Source organism: Falco punctatus (genome assembly GCF_963210335.1).
Source record: "Falco punctatus genome assembly, chromosome: 3".
NCBI classification, from domain to species: domain Eukaryota; kingdom Metazoa; phylum Chordata; class Aves; order Falconiformes; family Falconidae; genus Falco; species Falco punctatus.
The window spans coordinates 114,847,227-114,869,464 of record NC_137582.1 but is presented as its reverse complement, the minus strand read 5'-3'; the positions used below and the strand labels follow the sequence as shown (position 1 = coordinate 114,869,464).

General features: G+C 50.8%; 1 protein-coding gene and 1 long non-coding RNA gene across 5 annotated transcripts; one reads left to right on the top strand and one right to left on the bottom strand.

Moving 5' to 3' along the window:
- Positions 1-47: 47 nt before the first annotated feature.
- Positions 48-899, bottom strand: LOC308060954. The gene is made up of 2 exons (XR_013926990.1): positions 422-899; positions 48-310 (listed from the first exon to the last, which is right to left on the bottom strand). It is a non-coding gene; the product is annotated as an uncharacterized lncRNA (long non-coding RNA).
- A 760-nt stretch (positions 900-1,659) lies between these two features.
- On the top strand, positions 1,660-16,652 carry FAM76A (family with sequence similarity 76 member A; the record flags this gene model as incomplete). Of its 4 annotated transcripts, none has more annotated exons than XM_080380295.1 (10): positions 1,660-1,740; positions 2,894-2,958; positions 3,786-3,840; positions 4,416-4,568; positions 5,453-5,610; positions 6,136-6,222; positions 6,875-7,006; positions 12,254-12,389; positions 12,846-12,947; positions 15,519-16,652. In XM_080380295.1, 10 exons carry the CDS (start codon positions 1,660-1,662, stop codon positions 15,603-15,605), a joined length of 1,056 nt encoding a protein of 351 aa, XP_080236421.1. In that variant the 3' UTR covers positions 15,606-16,652. The 4 variants fall into 4 exon arrangements, with proteins under 4 accessions (XP_080236421.1, XP_080236420.1, XP_080236423.1 ...); XM_080380294.1 differs by lacking the exon at positions 15,519-16,652 and adding an exon at positions 13,283-14,496; XM_080380297.1 differs by lacking the exon at positions 6,875-7,006.
- Positions 16,653-22,238: the final 5,586 nt, after the last annotated feature.

Here is a 22,238-nt window from a genome sequence, read left to right as displayed (position 1 = left end):
GCAAGAACACAGGAATGTCAGGCAATTCAGACACAAAAGGAACCAGATCACACTGCTAGGGCTTTATTAACACAACCGAGTAGTTACTGCCTTTTGTTCACTCAATCTTGAATCTACAGAGTGAACTTTTAACTCCAAGAAGCTTTAATTCCCCGCTTTGTTTGGGCAGGCAGCGTATATGTGAGCTCACAGCAGCTGTTCTGTGTCACATTGTAAAAAAAGTTATGACTACTTGATTTAAAAAAAATGAGCACTGCATGTGCGGTGGATGATCTGTCTGTGCTGCAGCAACTGGGGTCCCGCCTCGTACCTGAAATGAAACAGGGGCAAATGCTCCCAGTGTCTGGAGCAGCAAGCTCCAGCACCCAAGCTGTGGTGTAAACACAGCGCTGACCCTGCCCCAAACCACAGGCAGACCCACCCATGCAAATCACGGCCTTGGCTGTGCCTGGGGCTTGCAGATGAACAGCTGCCCTAGCAGCCAGCCAGCAGCTGCTGGAGTCGGAGCGAAGGGGGAAACAAGTTCACGTGAAGGTTTTCCTTTTGCTGCAGACATTACCTCCTACCTCATTCTTCCTTCCTTTTCCTCCAATTCTCTTTCCCTCAACCTTTCAGGCACAGTTTTCCCTCTGCCCCTACCCTGCCTCTGTCTCCAGCCCTTGTGACTCTGCTCCCCCTCAGCTCCACTCTCAAGGTAGAGACACCTCCTCCTCCCCACAGTCTTCTGCTACCTCCCTTCCTCCAGGCCTGACCCTCCTTCACCCACCTCCACAGAGGCCTGCCCCTCCCTGGAGCAGCTCCCCAGCCCTGCCGGGTCCCCGCTCCCTGCCCAAATCCAGCCTCCCCCGGGCCAGCACATTCCCTCAACCTGCTCGCCCCTAACACACACCAGCTACCCCCCTGCCTTTCACCTTGCCCTGGCCTGGCCAGGCTCTGCCCCTTCCCCCGGCCTTGGCCTGGCTCAGCCCTGCCCAGCTCAACCCCTTCCCTTGACCCTGGCCCAGGCCAGCCCCCTCCCTCGGCTCTGACCCGGCCCGGCCCAGCTCAGCTCAGCTCAGCTCAACTCAGCCCCTAGCGCGGCCCTGCCCCTTCCCTCGGGCCAGGCTTGGCCCTGGCCCAGCTCAGCTTAGTCCCTTCCCTCGGCCTTGGCCTGGCCTGACCCAGCCCAGCCCCTTCCCCCGGCTCTGGCTCGGCCTAGCTCAGCCCCCGGCCCAGCTCTGCTCAGCTCAGCCCCCGGCCCGGCCCAGCCCCACTTCCGGGTCCTCTCCCGCAAGGCCTTGTGGGCCAGCCCCCCCCTCCGCCCTTTCCCCACGCCCCACGCGCGATCTCGCGCGACCTCCGCAGCGCCGCGCGCCCCCGGGACGTCACGGGGGCGAGGGGGGGGCGGGGCGGGCGGTTGCATCACGGCGGCGCGCGCAGCGCTCCCCGCCTGACGTTACCGCTTCCCCTTCCCCACCGCCCGCGGAGGGACAGGGCGGGGGAGGAGGCGGGTCCGCCCCGCCCTCCTCCCAGGATTGACGGGTCCTTGACCAATGAGAAGCGGCAGATGCGCGAGTGATGCGGCGGGTGGCCAATGGCGAGGGCGAAGCGGCGGGAGCGGGCGGGGCCGGCCGGGCGGGGCGGGCTGGGCCGCGCCACGCCTGTCAGCGGGGCGGCGGGATGGCGGCGCTGTACGCCTGCACCAAGTGCCACCAGCGCTTCCCCTTCGAGGCGCTCAGCCAGGGCCAGCAGCTCTGCAAGGTCCGGGGCGGCCGGCGGGAGCCCCTGGGGGACGGGGTCGGGGTCGGGACGGGCTGTCTGTGAGGGAGCTGGGGGGTGGGTGAGGGGGCAGTGTGTGTGAGGGAGGGTGGGCAGGGGGTGCTGTGAAGGGGTCTGGGGGGCCGTCTGTGAGGGAGCTGGGGGGGGCGCTGAGGGGGCAGTGTGTGTGAGGGAGGGTGGGCAGGGGGTGCTGTTGAAGGGGTCTGGGGGGCTGTTTATAGGGAGGCTCTGGGGGCATCTAGGGAGGCTGGGGCCTTGGGGGGGCTGTTTAAGGCCTGAGGGAACGGGGTGGGCGGGTGGGGGCTCTGTGTGTGGGGCCAGTGGCAGCCTGGGGGGCTGTTGGGGGGTGCGATATTGAGGGGCTGCTTGGGGGAGTTGTTTTTCAGGGGGACCCAGGGGCGCTGAAGGCTGTTTGGGGGTGCTGGGGGCGTTTGGAGGGTGTTGGAAAGGGAGGCAGCTGGAGGGAGATGGGTGCTGTCCATGGGGGAAGGCCTGGGGGCAACTGAAGGGCTGTTGGTGAGGGGGGCTGTTAGCAAGGGGGGAGGCCGGGGGCATTCGGGGGGTCCTGGGGTGTTTGGGAGGGGTCTGAGGACATTTGGGGGAGGCCTTAGGGTATCCTGCAGGCGAGAGGTGTGTTTTGGGGGACACTCCGGGTGGGTGCGGCATTTTGGGTGGGGAAGGAGGAGATCAGGGATGAGAGAGGGAATGAGGGGCAGGCAATGGAGTAGCCTGAGATTGCTGAAGCAGGTGAGTGTAGGGGAAGCTCTGAGGCGTGGGGTGAGAGGAGAGAGCCGGGCTGGAGGCACTCTGGGCACGGGAAACTTGTGGAGGGCAGAGGTATGAATAACTGGCAGAACTCTTAGTTCCTGTCCTGAGAGGTGAGGCCAACCACCGTGACCTTTGTCTGTGGGCGTTGGGCACAAATAAGCCCTTGTTACAAATCTCATTTTACTTCTGGCTCACCTGTGACACATGCCATTCCTGTCACCCTTCCTCTGTTCTCAGCCCTTGTAAGAGCAGCGTGACTGCACAGGGAGGAAATGTTTTGAGTTTGACGGATGTGTGTGTCTGGGATTTTGGGAAACAGTGTGCGGGAGAAGCACTTGCATCTCACTGAATGCTTCTGTGGTTGCAGGAGTGCCGGATTGCACATCCCATTGTTAAATGCACTTACTGCAGGACTGAATTCCAACAGGAAAGGTAAATGCTTGCTGAGCGGCGGAAACCTGTGTTTTCTTCAGAACGGATGCACCCAGGGAACCATAATGTTTTCACACCTTCGATGACTGATCCTTAACCTGTAGATTGTTACTGTGGGAGACTTGGGAGACCTTTGGCCTTCTTCAAAGAACTGCTGGGCAAGGTGGTGTGCCTCTGCACTGTCCTTAGATTTGCACCTTTTGCCTGGTTTTTAGTTTTAGTCAGTGCTCAGATGCATCCTCCAGTGAAGGACCTGGGTGCATCTTCCCACGACTTCTCCTCTTATCTGATATCTGGTGTCCAAAAATTATTTCCTAACGTGTTTCCTTTAGCTGTGCTTTTGCCTTTATTGCATTTTTGCGAGTTATGTAGCTTACAGAGGAAGGAGTGATAAACCCAGAAGCTACATGTAGCCATTGTGTGAGGTGTTCTTACCTGTGTTTGTTGGACAAATACACCTCCGTCCTGACCTGCCCTAACCTCGTCATCCAGAGCAAACCTCCTCCAGAACTGAGGATGTCACCTGTGCTGAATCATGCCTGCTGCCAATTAGCCGGTGATCAGGCTCTTATATTTGTAAGGACAAAAAACTGCTGTCATCTGGGGATGCCTTAATTAAAAGATACCTCCTAGTGATACCACTTTTTGGCAAATTATCCTCAACCAGATGGGGATAGGAAATTCACTTTGATATCTGAGTCCCTAGTGAAGATGAATACAGCCTTACCACTAGAGACGGAGCTTAGGGGAGACTGGGATGCTAACCACAGAGGTTTAATTTTCTTTGGGGAAGTGTTAATAGAATGATCTGTCCTTCTTCTTAACAGCAAAACCAACACAATATGCAAGAAGTGTGCTCAGAATGTGAAGCTCTATGGCACAGTAAGTGAGCGGGGCTTGTTCTCACCAGCCTCTTTTCCTTTCATCTTTCTTGTCTTTATACTGCTGAATCCCAGAGCAGTTTATGGACTGGCTCTGTTGTAATAGCATGACTGATCAACAATACACGGGTCCCTCAAGCGTGAAGCTTTTACTTTTTCACTTCTTTTAGTACAGAAAAAAGCAGCTCTGCATCATTTGAGGCCAGGAAATGAACTATTCGATACCCAGCAGAAGCAAGAGCATGCTTACACAAACTGTGATAGCTGCAGGAGGTAGCAACAAATCTTTTTTCCCTGCTTGTCTGAAATCTGACAAAGAGATTTGGACTGTTTCTATTTTGGTGTTACACATTCATCAAATGTTATGAAATCTTTAGAAAAATGGTCAGGGTGCCATGGCTAAACATACTTAGCTGGAGACCAGGGGTCCAAATGTAGTTATGTCTCCTTGATCAGCATTATACTTAGCTTGGGACGAGGAAACACAAGTTTTGAAGTGATGGGGAGAAGGGGAAAGAACAATGTATTAATGCAATTAGAAGGCACTGCTGTATCAGTTGTTCTTGTTTCTTAAAGCCAAAACCCTGCCAGTACTGCAACATTATAGCAGCATTTATTGGAAACAAGTGCCAACGTTGCACAAACTCTGAAAAGAAGTATGGACCTCCACACTCGTGCGAGCAGTGCAAGCAGCAGTGCGCGTTTGACCGGAAGGATGATAGAAAGAAGGTCAGTGTCTCTGTAAAAGGAGGCTGAAAGGTAAAGGTAAAAAGGCTAATCACAGTGATTGTCTGTCCGTCTACTTGACACATTCTCTGGTGTTTCGAAAGGGGATGTCTCTTGGTTGTAAAGCATTTTTCTGGAGCTGAGTTTTGCCGTGGGAGCTGTGTTTTGGATCTGTTTAATCTTTGAGCCCTTCTTCTCCTTTGCCAGATCTACTGAGAAAGGTCTCTTGAACTTGGACTAAGGGCAGGTGGGCTGGCAAAGGAGAAGGGGCCTCTGAGTGAAATGTGAGGTGCCTGCTTGAGGAGAGGGATGGGGAAGGGTATTCCAGCAGGAGGAGCTGGAAGTGTCGTACCTCCACCGGGAAACCCATTCCATGGCTTCTGCACACCCTTTGCTGTAGGTGCTCCCCTTAGGAGGTGTGTATTTCTAAGGCCTGATTCCTGCAGGCTATAAACATCTATTGTTTGTTTGGGATGCTGCACTGATAATCCCCGTTCTCCTGCTGATCCTCCTCCAGCAGAGACCCTTGCTGTTTTGGTCGCCAGCAACTACCCTGTCACATACCATTCCTTGGCATTGCTTTGACAGAAATCCCACTAGATTTAGCCTGTCCGGGTGAATGGGTGCTGTAAGACGCTCTGTAAGAAGCTTGGCAAGAGACTGTAGTTACAATAGATAAGCTGCTATTAATGAGCAGTGTCTGCATTGTACCAGCCATGCCAGATGCATTTCTTACCCCTTCCAGGCACTGAAGGGATCCTTTTTCTAGTTGCTGCTTGTTCATGTGTGATCTTAAGCCTAAAGGTGCTTCTTGACTTCTCTGTTTGGTTTGTGGGCAGGAAGCAAGACCAAAACTTCTCCCCCTCTCTTTCTCTCTCACCTTCCAGGTGGATGGAAAGCTGCTATGCTGGTTATGCACGCTATCCTATAAGCGGGTCCTACAGAAGACCAAAGAGCAGTGCAAACACCTGAGCAGCTCTTCCCGGGCAAGCCTGCAAGAGAAGGAGCAGTACAGCAGACTCAGCAGTGGCAGCCACTATAACAGGTAACCTGCATGGGCCTTTTTGTTCTGCAGGGTGAGCTTGCCTCTGGGGTGAGCATCTCCTTAGCTGTGCTTCCTAAAGTAACTGGGAGAAGTGCCTGGGGGCTTGGTACCTTGATAATGGGGTTTGGCAGTTGTCTGTTGATCAGGAGAAATGTGGCTGAGTCAGGCTTTGCTAGTTTGCAAACCCCACTGTGCTGCGGTAGTCTTGTAATCCGACAGTGCTTCTTAGTGATTCAATTTACTGAACTTGTACCCAATTAATGCTAAATTGCATTTGTAAAATTCAATGATTGAAATGTAGATTTTAAGCATGAGTTCTTCACCTACGTACTAATCTGACTGATGCATTGTTTTCTGTTTATTTTTAGTCTCCAGTTACTCTTCAAGGAATTAATTTTTTTATCATTCTTGTGCTAGGAAATATTGGTTTAATTAGGTTCAAAGTAGATGGGAATATTTATCTGCTTCTCTGTCTTAGATTGCAAGTCATTCAGGTTCTGACATACAATTTCCTTGTTTTTCTAGCCAGAAAACCTTATCCACCTCTTCTATTCAGAATGAAATCCCAAAGAAGAAAGCCAAGTTTGATGCCATATCTGCCAATGGTGACAGGTGAGCCTGTTACATGGGGAAATTGTGGGTGGGCGCTCTTGTTTGCTAAGTTTCATATAAGACATGGTTCTCTGTGAAAAGCAGGAAGCTCTTGTGCTAGAGCAGACATTTTGGGCTTTGGTACAACATTAGCAGCTTCCCAGAACCTGGCAGGCCAGTGTTACTTGGCATTTAGACACAGGTTTGAAGAGGAAAAGAACACCTAGCGCCTGTACCTGCTAGCATAGAAACTGCTTGTTGGCTGAGTTCCCCAACAGTCAGAAAAACTGCAGCCTGATCAGCTTTGTCCTCTCTCTGCAGTTACGGGGAGAAGGGGGGCTGCTGGCTGCATTGTAGAGTTGGGGTCTGCAGGTTTTGTGCTTGCGGGGCTATCAGATTGATCTGCAGGGAGACAGCCTCAGAGGAGAGGATCAAGACCCACCTTCCATTTCCCCTCCTGCCTTCTGGGGGAGGGATAAGCAATCAAACAGCTTTGCTTGGAAGCATTTGATCCCATTCTGCTGTCACAGTTTGTGCTGGATTATGTTGACACCAGCTGCATGCACAGCAGAATGGGAGTCACTAGCAGAAGCAGGTGATTGAGATGGATTTTTATTTTTTATGGTCTTATACATGCATATTTTCATTCCTGCCTTTCCTCTCTGATTCTCAGCGTTCCTTCCTCTCCCGAGATGCTTTGTCCCCCTATCCAGAGTGCCCCGTCCACGTTGGCGCAGTGGGCTGCTTCCCAACAGAGTCTCGGTGCCCACCATTGTCCTGTTTCTCAAGGCACTGACATCCTGAAGTGAGATCACCTGTTGTTTTCTCCCTGTTGCCCTCCCTCCCTGGGAACTGCTTCATACATGGAAAATGTCCCTCTCAATGGATCTCTTTCCAAACAGCAGTGAATTGGCAGCATGGACCACAGCATAGGCTCGTTAGTGCCAAAGGGTCTGTTAAAGCCACTGGTAATTAATTAATTGCTACCTGTCTTAAATGTATTGTCTTTGAGACCACAAATCACATCCCTCCTATAGATAATACTGACACCTTGTCAGTGTTTGTTAATTCATGAATTGCTATGATGGGAAATAGAACTTAAGTAATTTTGTAGGGCGGTGGCTCCCAGAGTGGTCTACAAGACCGCTTGTCATCTGAACAGTGGTTTTGGTTAAAAGTTGGGAAAATATAACGATTAACTGTGGCTTGGGAGCCACGGCTGAGCATGGAGTGGTCAGAGAATTCATCTGGCTGCCTTCGGTGCTGGTGGAGCCAGAGGAGAGACTGGAGAAAGGTCCCTGGTAGAACTGGTGCAGCCCATCAGTATTGCTGCAGCTTTAACGAGGCTCCTGCGCTCCACTGATGCCACTCTCCAGGAAAGCACCAGGTATTTTTTATTTGCTCACGAGAGCCTGAACTGAGACCTAACCAGTCATTCTAATACCCTTGGCTGGCTTGAAAATATCCAAGAAGGAAAAGGATCCATGCTGTGGCATCAATTGCTCAGGCATTCGTTTGCAAAACAGGAGCATGTATTAGAGGAATCAAAAGCCTTCATTTTGCTCGTGTCAGATGTTGTCAGTCTGGCTCCTGCCAAGGCTGTGGTCCTTGCCACAGACTTTCTTTGATGAATCCCAGTAACAAACTGTGTGTAATTTTAGCAACTACTGAAGAGCTCCAGCAACGTGCTGTAGAGAAAGCAGGCCGCAGCTGCCTTAAATAGACACATGGCTGTGTTTCTTGAGTAGAATAATAATGGCGGTTCATTAAGTGTGTTTTTTGGAATTGCTGGGGTGGTTTTTTTGTGAGGATGAACCCCCAAAACCCTCTCCTCTTGCACCATTTTCTGTTAGATTGTCCCCCCCAGAGTCAGCCTGGAGCCTGGGTCACAACCTGAGTGTGGAGTTAGGGTCTGCCGCCGCGCAAGGTGTAGTCTGGAGTGGGGTGATATACAACCAGCACCTCTTTGCTGCTGGGATCAGCCGTGACTTTCTGTACAGTGTGGCTTAGCTCCAGCCAAACTTCTGATGCAGCCTTCAGCTGAGCAAAATTTGGGCATACTTGAGCTCAGTTGACTTTAGCAACACCTCCAACAGGGTCCAGCTTCCAATGATCTGGAGTTATTGCTCCTTTTTGGATACAATTGGAATTCCTTTACTGTGTCTTACTGAATTCCATCTGTACGTTTCTGTTTACATATTTCAGAACGGAAGGTGCTCCAAATGGCTGCTATACAGGGACTGAGCAATTTCCAGTGGTCATTTAAGGGGTGGCATTGAGTGGTTTGTTCTGGCTAAGCTCTGGGAGGAGCTAACAGCGCTGGCAGTGCTGCATGTGGAGTAGCTTTCCCCTGCAGTGACTTGGGGCACATCTTGCAGCAGACCTTGCCCTGCTAATCCTGTCCTGCCAGTGCCACTCAGTGCTGGGCTGCCCCTGCGTATGGAGCACCCTGGCTTCACCTCCAGCCTCTGGTGCTGTGCTGGTCCTGATTTTGGGCAGTGCTTGGTGTCCCTATCCTCTTGTGCAGAAGCTGCCAGAAGTGTTCATATGTTACAGATTCTGCAGATGAACACACTGCAGTCCCTTCTCCTGTGACTATAGACAAGGTGCTAAATTGTGCTTTTAACACCAGGCAGTGATAAGAGCTACTGACTGAGCTGGCTGGGGGAGGGCAGTGATGCTGGAGGATGCCGAGCAGTAAAGTTCATTTAGTAAAAAGATTTTCTTTTGCATAGGAAAGTTGTGGCTTGTGCTTAGAGCACTGGGTCTTGGGCTGAACTGCACCTACTTTTTGGTGGTGTTAGAGGAAGTGTAAGATCAGGTTCTGGTTCCTATCGGCCTGGATGGATTTTTGCATATGAGGGATGTTTTTGTCTAAAGTGAAACTTGGATGCAGGGTCAGTCAGCCTGGTCTGTGCCTCTTTATGCTAGCCTGGCTTGAGTAACGAAATCTTTAAGTTTGGCATTTGTGTTACCTAATTTCAGCCATTTAACAGGTGTGGAGTTTAAGGCAGTAATTTTGGTTTCTTTTCCACTCATTAAAGAGAGGCAGGTGTCTTTGGAAGAGCTCCGTATTTTTTTTCCTCTGGCTCCACTGAGAGCAATGAGAGCTCATCAATTCACTTTAATTAGAGGCATGCATTTTAGACTGTTCAAACATGGAGAGCACATGTCCCCCAGACTCATCCCAAGGGGCTGGGATCCTGGATATGGAGTTTATTTGTAGGGGAAATGGCTTGGTTGGTTGGCTGGTTGGTTTAATTCTTAATCTGTTAAAGGAATGGAGCAGCTTGTATTTGGCAGGTTTCCTTCTAATTCTGGAGTCTCAGGCTGGTTCCTTAACGTGGGGTTAAAGACAGAGAAACCTTTCATTACTTACTTGTCAGTCTTTGGGGAAAAAAAAGGAAAAAAGAAAACCCTCCTTCTTTAATTAGCACCTTGACACATTTGAGGGTGTGTTTGGCAGCAGCTGGACAGGAAAATACCCGCCTGTGCTCGCATACTCGACAGGAGGGAATGCCTGGGCACTCTGAGCCCACCGTTACCCACTTGTGAGTGCAGACCCCCGGGGCAGGAGGAGACCCTGGAGGCCTAGGGGCCGGGTACCTGCTCTACCCGCAGCCGCGCAGTGCCCGAGCAGCTCTGTGGAAGGCTGGTGGCCCGCCAGTCCCTTCTCCCCGCTGGGTGGCAGGGCCGGCTCTCGCCTTCCCGGCTCCACAGTGTGCTCTGCAACAGCACCTGCCAGAGGGAATTTTTCCTGCTGGAGCTGCTCAGGGAAATGTGAGCGTCTCCTGGCACTCTTTATTGCCCCAGGACACGGCAGGGGGGAAGCTTGCCTGGGCAAAGGAATGGCGTAAGCAGGAGTTTGTTTTTAGCCAGAAGGAATCAGCGAGGAAGCCTTTTTCTCTGTGGAGGCTGCTTTTTTTTTTATTTCGTTCTTTCTCTCCTCCTCAGCATATTTGCACTGAGTGGGAACTTAAAGCTACTGTTAGTAACATGCTTGCACACAGGGAGATGCTGGAGCACCCACCATCATCTTGCACAGCCTCCACTTGGGGAAACAGTACTTGGCAACAGTTTTAAAATGGAGGTATTCTCCTCTGGTGTGCATGTATGAACCTCTTCTGTGCTTGGGAGCTCGCTGCCCAGCATGACGCACGGTGCTAGATCCAGTGTACCCAGAGACCTGCCACATAGAACCATAGAATATCTCGAGTTGGAAGGGACCCATAAAGATCAAGTCCAACTCCCTGCTCCTCACAGGACTGCCTAGCACTAAACCATATGACTAAGAGTGTTGTCCAGATGCTCTTTGAACTCTGATGGGCTTGGTGCCGTGACTGCTTCCCTGGGGAGCCTGTTGCAGGGACCACCCGTCCTCTCAGTGAAGAGCCTTTTCCTAATGCCCAGGCTGAACTTCCCCTGGCACAGCCTCGTTCCGTTTCCTGTGGGCTCTGCTGGCGGCACGTTTGAACCATGCAGGACTCCTCCGCTGTGGGCTGTCTGCTACAGACCCTCAGTTCTGAGTTTTCCTTTGCCAAGCTTTCTCGCCCAGTGCTGCAGGGCTATCCTGTGCCTTTCAGATCTGCGAAGCTGCCCTTGCTTAGTTTCACTCTGCAGATCCCTCGCACAGGGGTGGAAAGAGCCTTCTCCACATCCTTACTAACCGGTCCAATCAATGCAGGCTGTGCTTTTAATTAGAAAGTGGACCATTTCCAGGCACTAGGGGAGATGCCTGTGTGAGGTGAGCAGCCAGTACACTCTGCCTCCGGCTGCAGAGGAGAGACTGGAAGCATGGAGGTGGCAGCATGCTCGAGAGCAGCAGCGGTTTGGGTTCAGACTGTGCCTTCCCCGGTCCACTGCAGCTCCCAGCTTTAGGACATGTGTTGACCTAGTCTGGAGACTTTAAAAAAAAAAGAAAAAAAAAGTCAGCCTTCAGGTAACCCTGGCTATTTATCTTTATAGTGGCAGTGCTGCCTGATAACAGCCAGACTTGCAGTAATCTTCTAGGTGAAGCTTTGTTGTCTTATTACTGTTAAATTTTTATACGGCAATTTCAGGTGTGTGTGGCTGGGACTGTACTGCCCTTTTAGCACCAAGAGATAAAAATCAGGCTTACCATTACAGCAGTAAGGAACAGAAGGCAGGCAACAATCAGGTGAGCTCCCTGGGCCTGTGGCTGCAGCGTATCCTATCTTATGATCTGAAATATTCCTGTAGCACAAGAGTGTGCTTGGCTGCCCAGATCACTGGCTGTCTTGTAGGGATATTTGTGAATTACCAGTGCAGGAGAGTGACACGTGTCCAGATAGGTTTTCAGCTGGTTGCTTAGGTTTAGAGTACCTGGTGGTGTACGAGTGATGTGCTCAGCTATTTCTTTGTCTTCCTGGAGAGAGTCTTTCCTGCTCTGAAGTGGTAATGAAACTTCTTCCTAAATTGTTCTGTCATGGTGGAATTAAAATACAAAAGTCCAGCATGTCTTTTTACCCCTTTTCCCTGCTGAGGACAGTGCTGACTTTAATCTAGGTGTCTCCCTTTGCTTTGTTTGTTTAACTTGGAGGTTATTTGTTTCTCTTTCATGTTCCCTCCTTGCCAGAATGTTTGTTTACATTTAGTGAAAAGTTTTGCTGTACAACCAAGGACTGCCTGTGAGCAGAGAGAGTTCCTAAGTGGTTGCATAAAGTTTCATTCGCTCTCTGATTGCTGTCCTCAGCTCTTCCGTTTGTAAAAGGATCCTTATTGTTTGAATGGTCACTGCAGAGGCTGATTGATGGTCCCCTGTAGCATTCCCATGGCCTCACTGATCACACAGTAATACAGCTCTACATATCACATGTAATCCCTCTTACCTGTCATGCCATGTGTTTCCCAAATTCCATGTGGCACCCAGGGCAGGGATACAGGTAACACCTGCATTCAAGGAGTGTCTGGAGGACACAACATGTGTCATGAAATGATTCCCATTCTCCTTTGAGTACCATCTGTGGGAGTTTCCCTGCCTCTGTGAGGAGAAGAGGTCGTGACGAGAGTCTTTCCCTGTTCTTTGCTGCAGTTTTTCTCCGGACCTTGCCCTGGACTCTCCTGGCACTGACCACTTTGTTATCATTGCCCAGCTGAAGGAGGAAGTGGCTACTTTAAAGAAGATGCTGCACCAGAAGGATCAGATGATTTTGGAGAAGGAGAAGAAGGTACAGCCCTTGGCTTGCTTCCCCCCACAGCATGCTGACGTGTTCACACAGATCACGCTCCAGCAGAGCCTGGCTTTTTATCTTAGAGTGAGCAAGACTGTTTCTGGCTGTTTCCAGGCTGCCTCCTTTCCAAAGTTAAAGAGGCTTTCTGGACCCACACAGGAGATTTCATTTCATAAAGGGCCATTTTCTGACCACTGTGTCAGGGACCTCCATGTGGGGGCAAGACTGAGAAAAAACATGCTGTTCCTTGCAGAAAGTCAGTCCTGGCAGCTCCTGCTTCTCTGTGCTGCTCAGTGATACGGTTCTAGTCTCATTGCAGTCCCCCAGCATGTTTCTGAACTCATCCAGTCTCCCACAACTTCTGCAGAGGCATTTTCTGTGGCAGAGTGCGTCTGGGGCAAAGGTATTGATTTCTTCTTCCAGTTCACTTGCTCCTTACTGGTTTGTCTGCAGATCACAGAGCTGAAAGCTGACCTACAGTACCAGGAGTCGCAGATGAGGGCAAAGATGAACCAAATGGAGAAGACACACAAGGAGGTCATGGAGCAGTTACAGGTGACAGCATTTTTGTTTTAATTTGCTGAGCTGTGCTGTACCCAGGAGTGACAGAGGACACTCCTGATCACAACACCCCGTGAGCTTCTGCACACACAGCTCTGCTAATGCTTCTCAGCCCTGTCCTACAACCTCTCTGCTCTGCCAGGCAAGCCCCTCCCCAGTTCTGTACCAGGCTGCAGTGCATCATAACCCCTATTTATATCCTCCCTGCTGCTCTCTACTTGGGCTCAGACTTACTGTAAAGTGCTGTGTTGTGTCCCCTATGGACTAGATGGGAATCGTCAAACTCATTTTACCTATTGCCAAAATCAGATTTGAACCTTTTTTTCCAGGCTGCAGAACCTTTGTCAGCTCCCTGCAACCACGTAGCTCTTAATGTGATTTATGTGACCAATAACCAGAGAGAACAAAGCTCAAGAATCAATTGGCAGTTCCTGTAGCACTGTATCTCTATAGTCCAAATAAAGAAGTCCCCGAGCTCGAGGGAACAGGGAGAGCAGGATTCTTGTCATGGCCATGGGAACACCAGGCAGACTATCAGCATGAATACGCTCTGAGCCACCAAAGAGATCAGGTCAGAGGGGAGCTGGTTACACGAAAGAAAGCAGCCACAGAAATGAACTTTGCACCCTTTAATTACTCCGGGGTATATAATGATCTAAAGCCCTAGCGATGAGAAATGGGAGGAGATAAGACAAAAGACTTGGATTCCCCCTGAGAAAACAGCCCTTCCTCCATCAGCACACACCCAAGTTAATTGTCAGTGGACGACAGGTTTCTGAGACTGCAGCTGCTGTCGGAAGGCTGGTGCCTATGAGATCCCCTTCACATCGCACATTCCTAAGCACTGCAAGCCTGTCTGAAGGCTGGAAGAGCTGTGTGTGGTGCGCAGGGGGCTGGATGTGCTTCCCGCTCCTCATGAGTTGGGAGGCACTGGTGGTTTGTTCTTGAGGGAGTGATGACAGCCAGAGCCTTCTGTCTCTGTTCTGCCTTATTGATCCTGCGCTGCCTCTGTCAGCCCAGAGCTGTTTCTATCTCGTAGCTTTGGGTGGCCTGCAAAGAATGAGTTGCTTCTTCCTCCAGTTATGAATAGACAATTTCCCATTAGCACAAACCACCACTTTTCGGTTGCCTTGACAGCCTTGGCCGTGAGGTCAAGGGCTAAGTGGGAGATGACCCCCCTCCTTGCAGTCGTTTCCCAAGGCAGGGCACACTGGTTGCTCGCTGTGCGTGGGAACAGTATACCCTGCTGCCGCCTTTGCTGTAGCTCAGAGGACATCTGCCTCCAAAGCTGTCGGACACCTTCCAACAGCCTTAAACTGGCTCAGTTCTAAAAAGAGGAACCACCAGATCCACAAGCAGGTTTGCCCGCAGCCACCTGCCTCTCCCGGGTGCAGAGGGGTTTGCACGGCTGTGCTGTACTTGGCTCGGACCAGGACTGCCCTGAACTCGTTCTCTCTGGTGTCTGAATGTTCTACTTCAGCTGGTATTGACTGAGGCTCTGGAAACTTTCTTCACTGATTCCAAAATAAAAGTTCGAATCCTCTCGGTGTATTGTAGGTGCCTTGAAGTGTTCGTATGATTCGCTTTTTGAGCATGCTCTTGGGTTTTATTATTTTGTCTTTGTCGTTTCATGGGGGGAAGCAGGGGTGCCTGTATTCTTCCAGTCTGCAGGAGGCAAAAGAAGCTGCTTTACCACATGCAGCACTGGAGCAGAGGGTTTAATTCCCCCTGTTAACCCTTTGCCTGTTCGTTCATTCACTGGAAACTAATGCAGAAGACCTGTATCTGGCTTCGCATGGGTTTTACCCTTTATCCTAAGCTATAGCATGATTTACCTCACAGGCTAGAGGAGGGTGAGCTCAGAAGTTTAGTAAAAGGGGCTAGAGCACCTCATTCCTAAATCGCCATGAGTTTTAATTAAGTGCAAACCAGAGAGACTGTAAGTTGCTACGTGTTGGTGCTCTGGTTTGGAAGGCTAGTAGGGGTGCAAAGTCAGTACAAGAGCTGAATCCTGGTAAAATGTAGGTGGTGTGTGAAGAAACCAAGGGCGCAGTGAAGCTGGAGTCAGGGAGCTGCTCCACCCTGCTTTTTTGATATAAGCGAGAGTGTGGGGTAGGGGAAGTTGGCCTTCAGCTCACTGAATCAAGTAAGGATGGGGACCTTGAGTCACTGGAGTTTTACTCCTCCACTTCTCACACCGTCAGAGCATGGTGGCGGTGAAAGGGGCAGGAAGGAAAGCCAGTCCAGCTGACCTTGGTGAGTGTCCTTGGCTGGTTTGGTGCAAGTTGGCACATTTGTCACCCTTCACCATGGAAGCTGTTAACTTTCGGCCCACTTCTCAGTTACAGTGGTGGGACGGCAGGGGAAAGGGATGGGAAGAGCCCGTTCTAGGTGGTTGGAGATGAGGTGCTGGACTTGAGCTCATGCCATGATGCCGTGCAGCAACATCTACCTCCTTTTTCATCTGCGTGCAGGATGCCAGCAGCTTCTGCCCAAGCAATTCTAGGATCCCAAGAACTAATGATGATCCGTGCCATTAAATGCCCGTTTTCACTGTGTTTCCAGGCCAAGAACAGAGAACTCCTGAAGCAAGCAGCTGCCCTATCGAAGGGCAAAAAGCCTGAGAAGTCGGGAGCAATAACCTCCCCTTAAAACCAAACCCCCAATCTGGGAGCTTTCCCCAGCATTAGCCAAGGAGTCTAGGAGACCTGCCTGATCGCTGGAAGCCAAACCCTCAGTATTGTCACTATCCCACTGCCATGGACTCGATGGAAACGCCTGGTGTGTGTTGCCTTTCAACAGCATGCTTGAGCGTGTCTGGTTTCGATCTCTGTTGAATACTGGTCTGTGTCATGGTGATCCACGGGGAGAGGTCCCAGCCATCCTAACCACCACCACCCCCTCCCCCTGAAGCACTGCTTTCTGGAAGAAGTCTTTTCCTAACCAGTTACTACCACTGCCAACCCTTTCTGTTAGCAAACAGGAACCTGCTGCATTAGAGACTTCTTGCTGGTTCCCAACCTGCTGCTGTGAGGCAATAGCCGTGGCCAGTTGTTACGCAGATAAGACGGGAGCCGTGTGTGGTGGGAGCTTGATTTTTGAACTGTTCCCTCTTCAAAAGGAAGCCAGTAAATCACCAGCCCAACAGATGTTACTGGAAGGTTGTGCCACTGCTGAGAACGGTTGATCCAGCTTTTTGAAGATGCTTCCAAAATGGAGGCTGTGTATTTATCTTGGAAATTTTTTGTTTTGTTTTGTTTTTTCTTCTTTTTTGTGTTAACTTGGCAAACTGAACTGCCTGGTTTTGTGTTTTCTTGTTTTGTTAGGATAGCTTTTGGGTTGGGAGCCAGAGCATAACGATACAGACGCAAACCCACCTGGTACCCCCACCCCCACCCCACCCCCGGTGTCCTGGTTACTTGGTGACCTTCGGGGCTTTGATGAATTCTGCACTTGGTGTGATCAAGCATCTCTTACTCCATTTCTTTACATGAGGAGAGTTCGAGGCTTGGACGTTCCCTCTGCTGCCCTCAGTTCCTGGATTGAGCTCACCCTCTTCTTCCCCCTCTCCCTGCCCCATAGCTCCCATCCAGATGCAGAAGTAGGGGCCAGATTGGCTCCAGGAAAGTGCTTACTCAGGCAGCGACCCAAGCTGGGGAGCGTTCCCTGGGGCTCTCCAGGGACGTTTCTCACTGCTGATTAAAAGCCAGCAGCCTAAAAGGGCTATGAAAGTTCCTGTTACAGGGATGTGCTTCTCAGAAACAGCGCAGAGACCACAGACCCTTCTGGCGAGGCCAGCGGGGCGGCTGCTCCCCAGGCTCTGTCTCTTGGGGTGGCGAGGGGGAGAATAAAAAGCACTTGGTGCTGCAGGGGGAAAAAGCCCCGCACAGCTCTCGGCTGGCAGGAGCACTCCTTGGCGTCCCGGCACCAGGCTCCAGGCAGGGTGTGAAGAAACATCTCAGGGTTTGGAGACCCTCGGGGTGGAGGAGTAGGGGATGAAACCTTGGTCTGGAGCAGCACTGAAAATAGGTAGTGAAGAGGAGAAATCGTCCCTTTTGATGCAGGGCTGGCTGCTCTGTCAGGGGTTTTATTAAGCTTTTAACTAGAGATTGTGATATTTTTTTTCATCCTTTTTTTTTGTTACTAAAGATGACTTTACTCAAAGGCACTTTTTTTGATGATGTTGGCTTCCAGCACGGAAGGAGCACTCTGCAGCATCGGACACTCTGCCATGTGTTTTTTTTGTGTTGTTTTGTTTTTTTTTTAAGAGACTTCTGAGGTGAAAACAAGAAAAAAAAAAAAGAAAAAGTTGTTACACTTTTCCAGAGTGTGACAGCAGGAGAATATACTCATCTAATTTTATACTTCACATGTTTTTAGAAGATGAGGTGCATTGGTGGGATTTTTTTTTAAATGGGGGCTTTGCTTTTTCACTTCCCTCAAAATAAATAGAGGGAGAAAGGCCCTGTATATACTATTATGGTTTTTTTTTTAATTGTGATAAATTGATCATGCAGTTGAGTAGCTGATGATTTGTAGTAATAACATTGTTTCTTTGTATGTTTGTAATAATGGAGATTTTAAAAGGGATGCTTTGATTTGTACAAAACTCTTGACAACTGTAAAAGTGTTTTAAAAAATCCTCATCTGTGTCTGATACTTTCTATTTGCCTTAAAGAAGGGGGAAAAAAGGCGACCAAAGCACCCTTCCCTGCCTGGAACTGATTTATCTCCTGCTGGCAGCTGCCTGGTCGAAGCATCGGTCGTGCTGCTCTGGGGTCTGGTGTGTATGGGAAGGAGAGGGCATTTTTCTATTGTTTGGTTCGCTCCTACTTTTGTTTCTATCTTTAAATCCTCCCAATCAAGCCTGTTGCTAGGATCCTCGTTACTTGGTTACATCCCGCTTCCCAGGACCCATCTGGCTGTATCCGACGAGCTCCATTCTCTATTTTCTTCCCCAACCACATGAAGAGAGAGGACAGAAACAATACGGTCTTGGTAGGAAACAAAAAGATGAGGGTAAGGGGGTTCGTTCTTTTAAGCTACAGATGCAAACGAGGTGAGTAAACACCATTTGTGTCTCTGAAGTCTTCCCCTTATCTCAGCCATGAGTCTGGAGAAAAACTAGGTTTGGTTTTTATTTTTTTTTAAAAGCTTCTAATTTTCCAGCAGAAATTTGGCAGTGAAAAACTCTCCGGAGGTTTCCATTTGGAAATGTCCCCATCCTTGTGGGAGCCATAGTTCAGCATTTTATGCTTTCCTTGCCTGCTGTCAGCGCGGCTTCCCGGTGAGATGAGTGCACCGTGCTCTCCTCTCGCTGCCCTGTCCTTGAACGTCTGTTCCCCCAGCACTGCCTGTAGTGCAGGGCAGGAAAGGGCCAACCCAAGCTCTGTTGGAACACCACAACAGCTTTTCCAGCTCAAAATAGTCTTTCCAGATCATATTTTTCAAAGCCTGGAGTTGTGCACAGAAAACAGCTGGTTTTCTGGGAACCATTAGTTGTGACAAATACCCAAATTCACAGTTAAATGTGGGGAAGAAAAACATTTCTATGAAATCTTTCTCATCAGCACTGTTCTTCCAATCTCTTTGTTATTCTTCCATTCTCTTTGGCTTTCTGGTGCCTGGGAGAGCAGAGGCTGACGGTGTGTGCTGCTCGGGGTTTTCACCCCCCGCGTTTGCTGGATTTCAGCCCCGTGTCCCAGCCGAGAGCCCGGTGCATGAGGGACGTCCTGCTTTGAGCACTGACACTATTGCAGCCTCGCCGTGTCCCCGGGCTCACGGGGATGCCTCATACAAGTGCCTGTGCTGGGTCAGACCAAAGACCTGGGTTAGCACCCCCGGCCGGGGCAGGGGATACTGGGGAGAGGTGCAAAACCAGCATGGTTTTTTGAGTGTATCCTGAACACCAGGTGACTCGGAGGCTTCCTGAGCTAAGCCTTGCATCTGTGGCTTTGGGCAGCTTCTCGTGCCTCCTCAGGCTCCGTTTCAGATGAAGGTGCCCAAATCGCCCGCTCGCAGCCTGCCGCGACTGCCGGCTGGAAGCTCGCCCCGTGCGAGCTGAACTTGGCACCTCTTTCCCGGTTAGCGCTGCCTGAGCGTGCCAGTGGTGCTGAGCGTTTACAGGGTGCTTTATCTCTGCTGAGCGCAGCACAAACCTTGCCTTGGCCTGGAATGTGCCCAGTTATCCTCATTCACAGCAGGTCGGGAGATAGATGAGAGCTGCTCTGCCAAAGGCTGGGCTCCGAGTCAGCGGGCAGAGCTGGGGCCAGCCGAAGAGCCTCGCGCTCCACCTCCCATGCCGTGTCTCTGAGCGGCCGCAGGCTATTTTTGCATTTTCTGGCCAGACCTTGGGTAAGAAATGGCTGGCTCCTGCCTTTAGCTGCTAGCACTTCCCTCCTCTCTGTGGTTTATCCAGTGCTTCTAAAGCAGTTTGAGCATTTGCAGAAGGATACATATATTTTTTTAAATTTATTTTGGGTTGTGATTGCTTTATTTCAGTTTCAAAGCTTTAGAAAAATACGGTTTTGACAGTAACTGAACACACTTGAGTATTACATACTGTTCTCAGCCACCTGCTAGTAATGAAATCCAGGTGAAAAATGAGACTCCTAGTTTTTTGGTCAGTATTTTTCCTTGTCCCACTTCTTTCGGGTGAGTTGATGTTTGGCTGCCCCTTGCCTGCTTCCAGGAGAAATCTCTCCTGAAGATGCAGAAGCTCAAAGTACCTGGGCAGCTGGTGGTAGTTGAGTTTTCAGGGCACAATGAACACATCTTGCAAAGTGTCTCCTGATGCACTAACCAAGAGGACTGGATTTATTTTATTTTTTTTTAAGTAATTACTTGAATAAATATCTCCTTTCCAAACTTGCAGGCCCCCTGGCAAGGATCTGAAACCAGTATGCAATTGAATATAAACTCTTGTGCAGCTTAACAGCCTGTACCCGCAGCAGAAGTAAACTGACTTAACCTGCCGGTAATTACCCACAAACACCATCCCTTCCATTCCTCCCTAATTGCTGGAGCTTTCTGGGAGCACTGGCTCAGGCAGCATGCCCTGGGGGCAGCAGTCTTTAAAATTGTCTTTAAAAAAAATACGAAAAGCAAAAAAAAAACCAAAAAAACAAAAAAAACCACTAAGGATCTTAAAATCCTTTAAAGCTTTAGTAACTTGTGTCTTGTAGCTGAGCCAGGAGATGCAAGCACAAGCCTTGTTCTGGATGCGAGGGAAGCAAGGGCAGTGGGATGAGCTGGGTAGAGAAGTGAAACGAGCTGGCCAAGGAGACTGGCTCCTCGCAGAGCCCTTGGGGGGAGCGGAGGGTGCTGCCGAGGCAAGTGGGACCCCCGCAGACAGCAGGTGGGGTTTTAGGGGTGGGAAACGTTCGGCATTGCCTGCTGATCTCAGGTCATTTGCTAAGGGGGTAAAACTGGCACTGGCAATGAGACCTGCTCCTTTGGGATGGCGCTTTTCCCTTTTTCATGAGATTTCCATGAAGAAAACTTTGCTGCCCTTTGCTTTTTCCGAAGGAAATCTCTAGAGATCCAGGAGTCCAAAGGTCTTTTGGCCGTAACCCCCATCCTTACCGGTGCCAGGCTAGCCATCCCAGCATCCAGTCCCGGCTCCTGGAGCACATGGGGATAGCAGCTCGCTCCCTCCTGCAGCTATTCCCAGAGGCTCCAGAGCAATGAGGCTCACTCACCAGTACAAACCAGTACAAACCATTGTTTCTAATGTGTTTATGCTGCTGAAGCCATATCCGTCTGCCTGCAGTGCAGATACCCTGATGGAGCAAGGGGCTGAGCGTTTGCAGCTCTTGGTAGCCCAGGAGGTGCAGCAGTGCTGAGGACCACCTTGGGGGTTACCTTCCCCCTGTGGTTCCAAATGATGCAGCTACAGAGGAATTCCCTTCTCCACCCCACAGGTGGTCTGGGCTTCCTTCTTCCACACCAGGCCAGGTGCCCATGGGTTTTCCCACCAGAGGCTGTTAGAGGGGAGGTGTGGGGTGGCCAGCCGTGGTGTCAATCCAGCTCCCGGATCTTCAGACAGGAGCGGAGCACGTAAGGAAAGGAAACACTTCGTGGTGCATGTTTTATCTGCTCCAGGTGCCCCAGGGGCTCCCTGCAGAGAGTCCCTGCCTGGTCTCTGCTGCTTCCCCTTTGTCCTCGAGTCTGGGCTGGCCAAAACCACCAGGCTGGTGAAGTACCAAAAGCCAACAATTGGACCCAGCCGACCTTGCTGTTTGCTCTAAGGGGACTTATCTTAAGCAATTGGCCCTGCCTTCCTGTTCAGCCGCCTTGCAGCACACTGTTAAACTCAAGCAACAGACTTGTACAGTCAGCATCTTGATAACTAGGGCACTGTCGATCCCTAAATAATTACTGAGCGTTACATGTTTCCCATGATTGGTGTTTCTGGGAACAGGGTGTTTGGGTTCAGCTCCTGGGTTCCTCTCTCAAGGAGATTTTGCCTTTCCTTTGCCACCCTTTTTCTGGGGACTATTGCAATGAGCCTAGCTGCAACGCTGCTGCGTGCCCAGGTAAACCCCTGTGAATTAGCCAGCAGGGAGGAACCCTCCTGCAGCTGTATTTCCTGGAGGAATGAGCACTACTGAGCAAAAATGGGGACAAAAGGTGAGACCTTAGGTGCTCTTGGATGAGGCTTGGGGGATGAAAGGATTTGAGATGCCGAAGCTGCTTTGGCATTGCCTGGTATCACCCGTTTCTGGCACACAGCATGGGAGGGGACAAGCCTTTGGCAGCTTGGAGGTGTCAGGTCATCTTCTGCCAGGCTGCTGTCAATGAGGGGAGATGCTGCTGACAGCCTGAGCCGGCTGCTACGTGGGCAGGAGCATTGCAAACAGGCCAGGAAAAGTGCTGAGGCTGCAGGTAACGTGCCGGCTGCCTTTCCTCGGCCGGGGTGGGCTGACCCCGGGCTGTGGAGCAGATGGGGGATTGTGTGCTGCTCCGTCTTGCCAAGTGAGTGCACTGCCCGGCTCTGCAACCGCCTGGCCGTGCTTGGCCCCTCCTGCCCCTGCTCTGCACACCAGGGCCACTGTGCTGGCCAGCCCTGCCAGCTCCGGGGCAAATGTCCTTCTGGCATAGCCCTCGGCGTCTTCTGATGGGATATTTTTATATGAAATATTTGGCAGCACCTCCAGCCTGTCTCTCCAGCTGGACCACTGCCTGAGGCACACCCACAGCTCTGGGGTCCCCAGGTCCACCTCAACCTGTCCCACTTGTGTCCAGCACTTTCTGGGGGCAGGAAGGGGAGAACAGAGGCAGCCC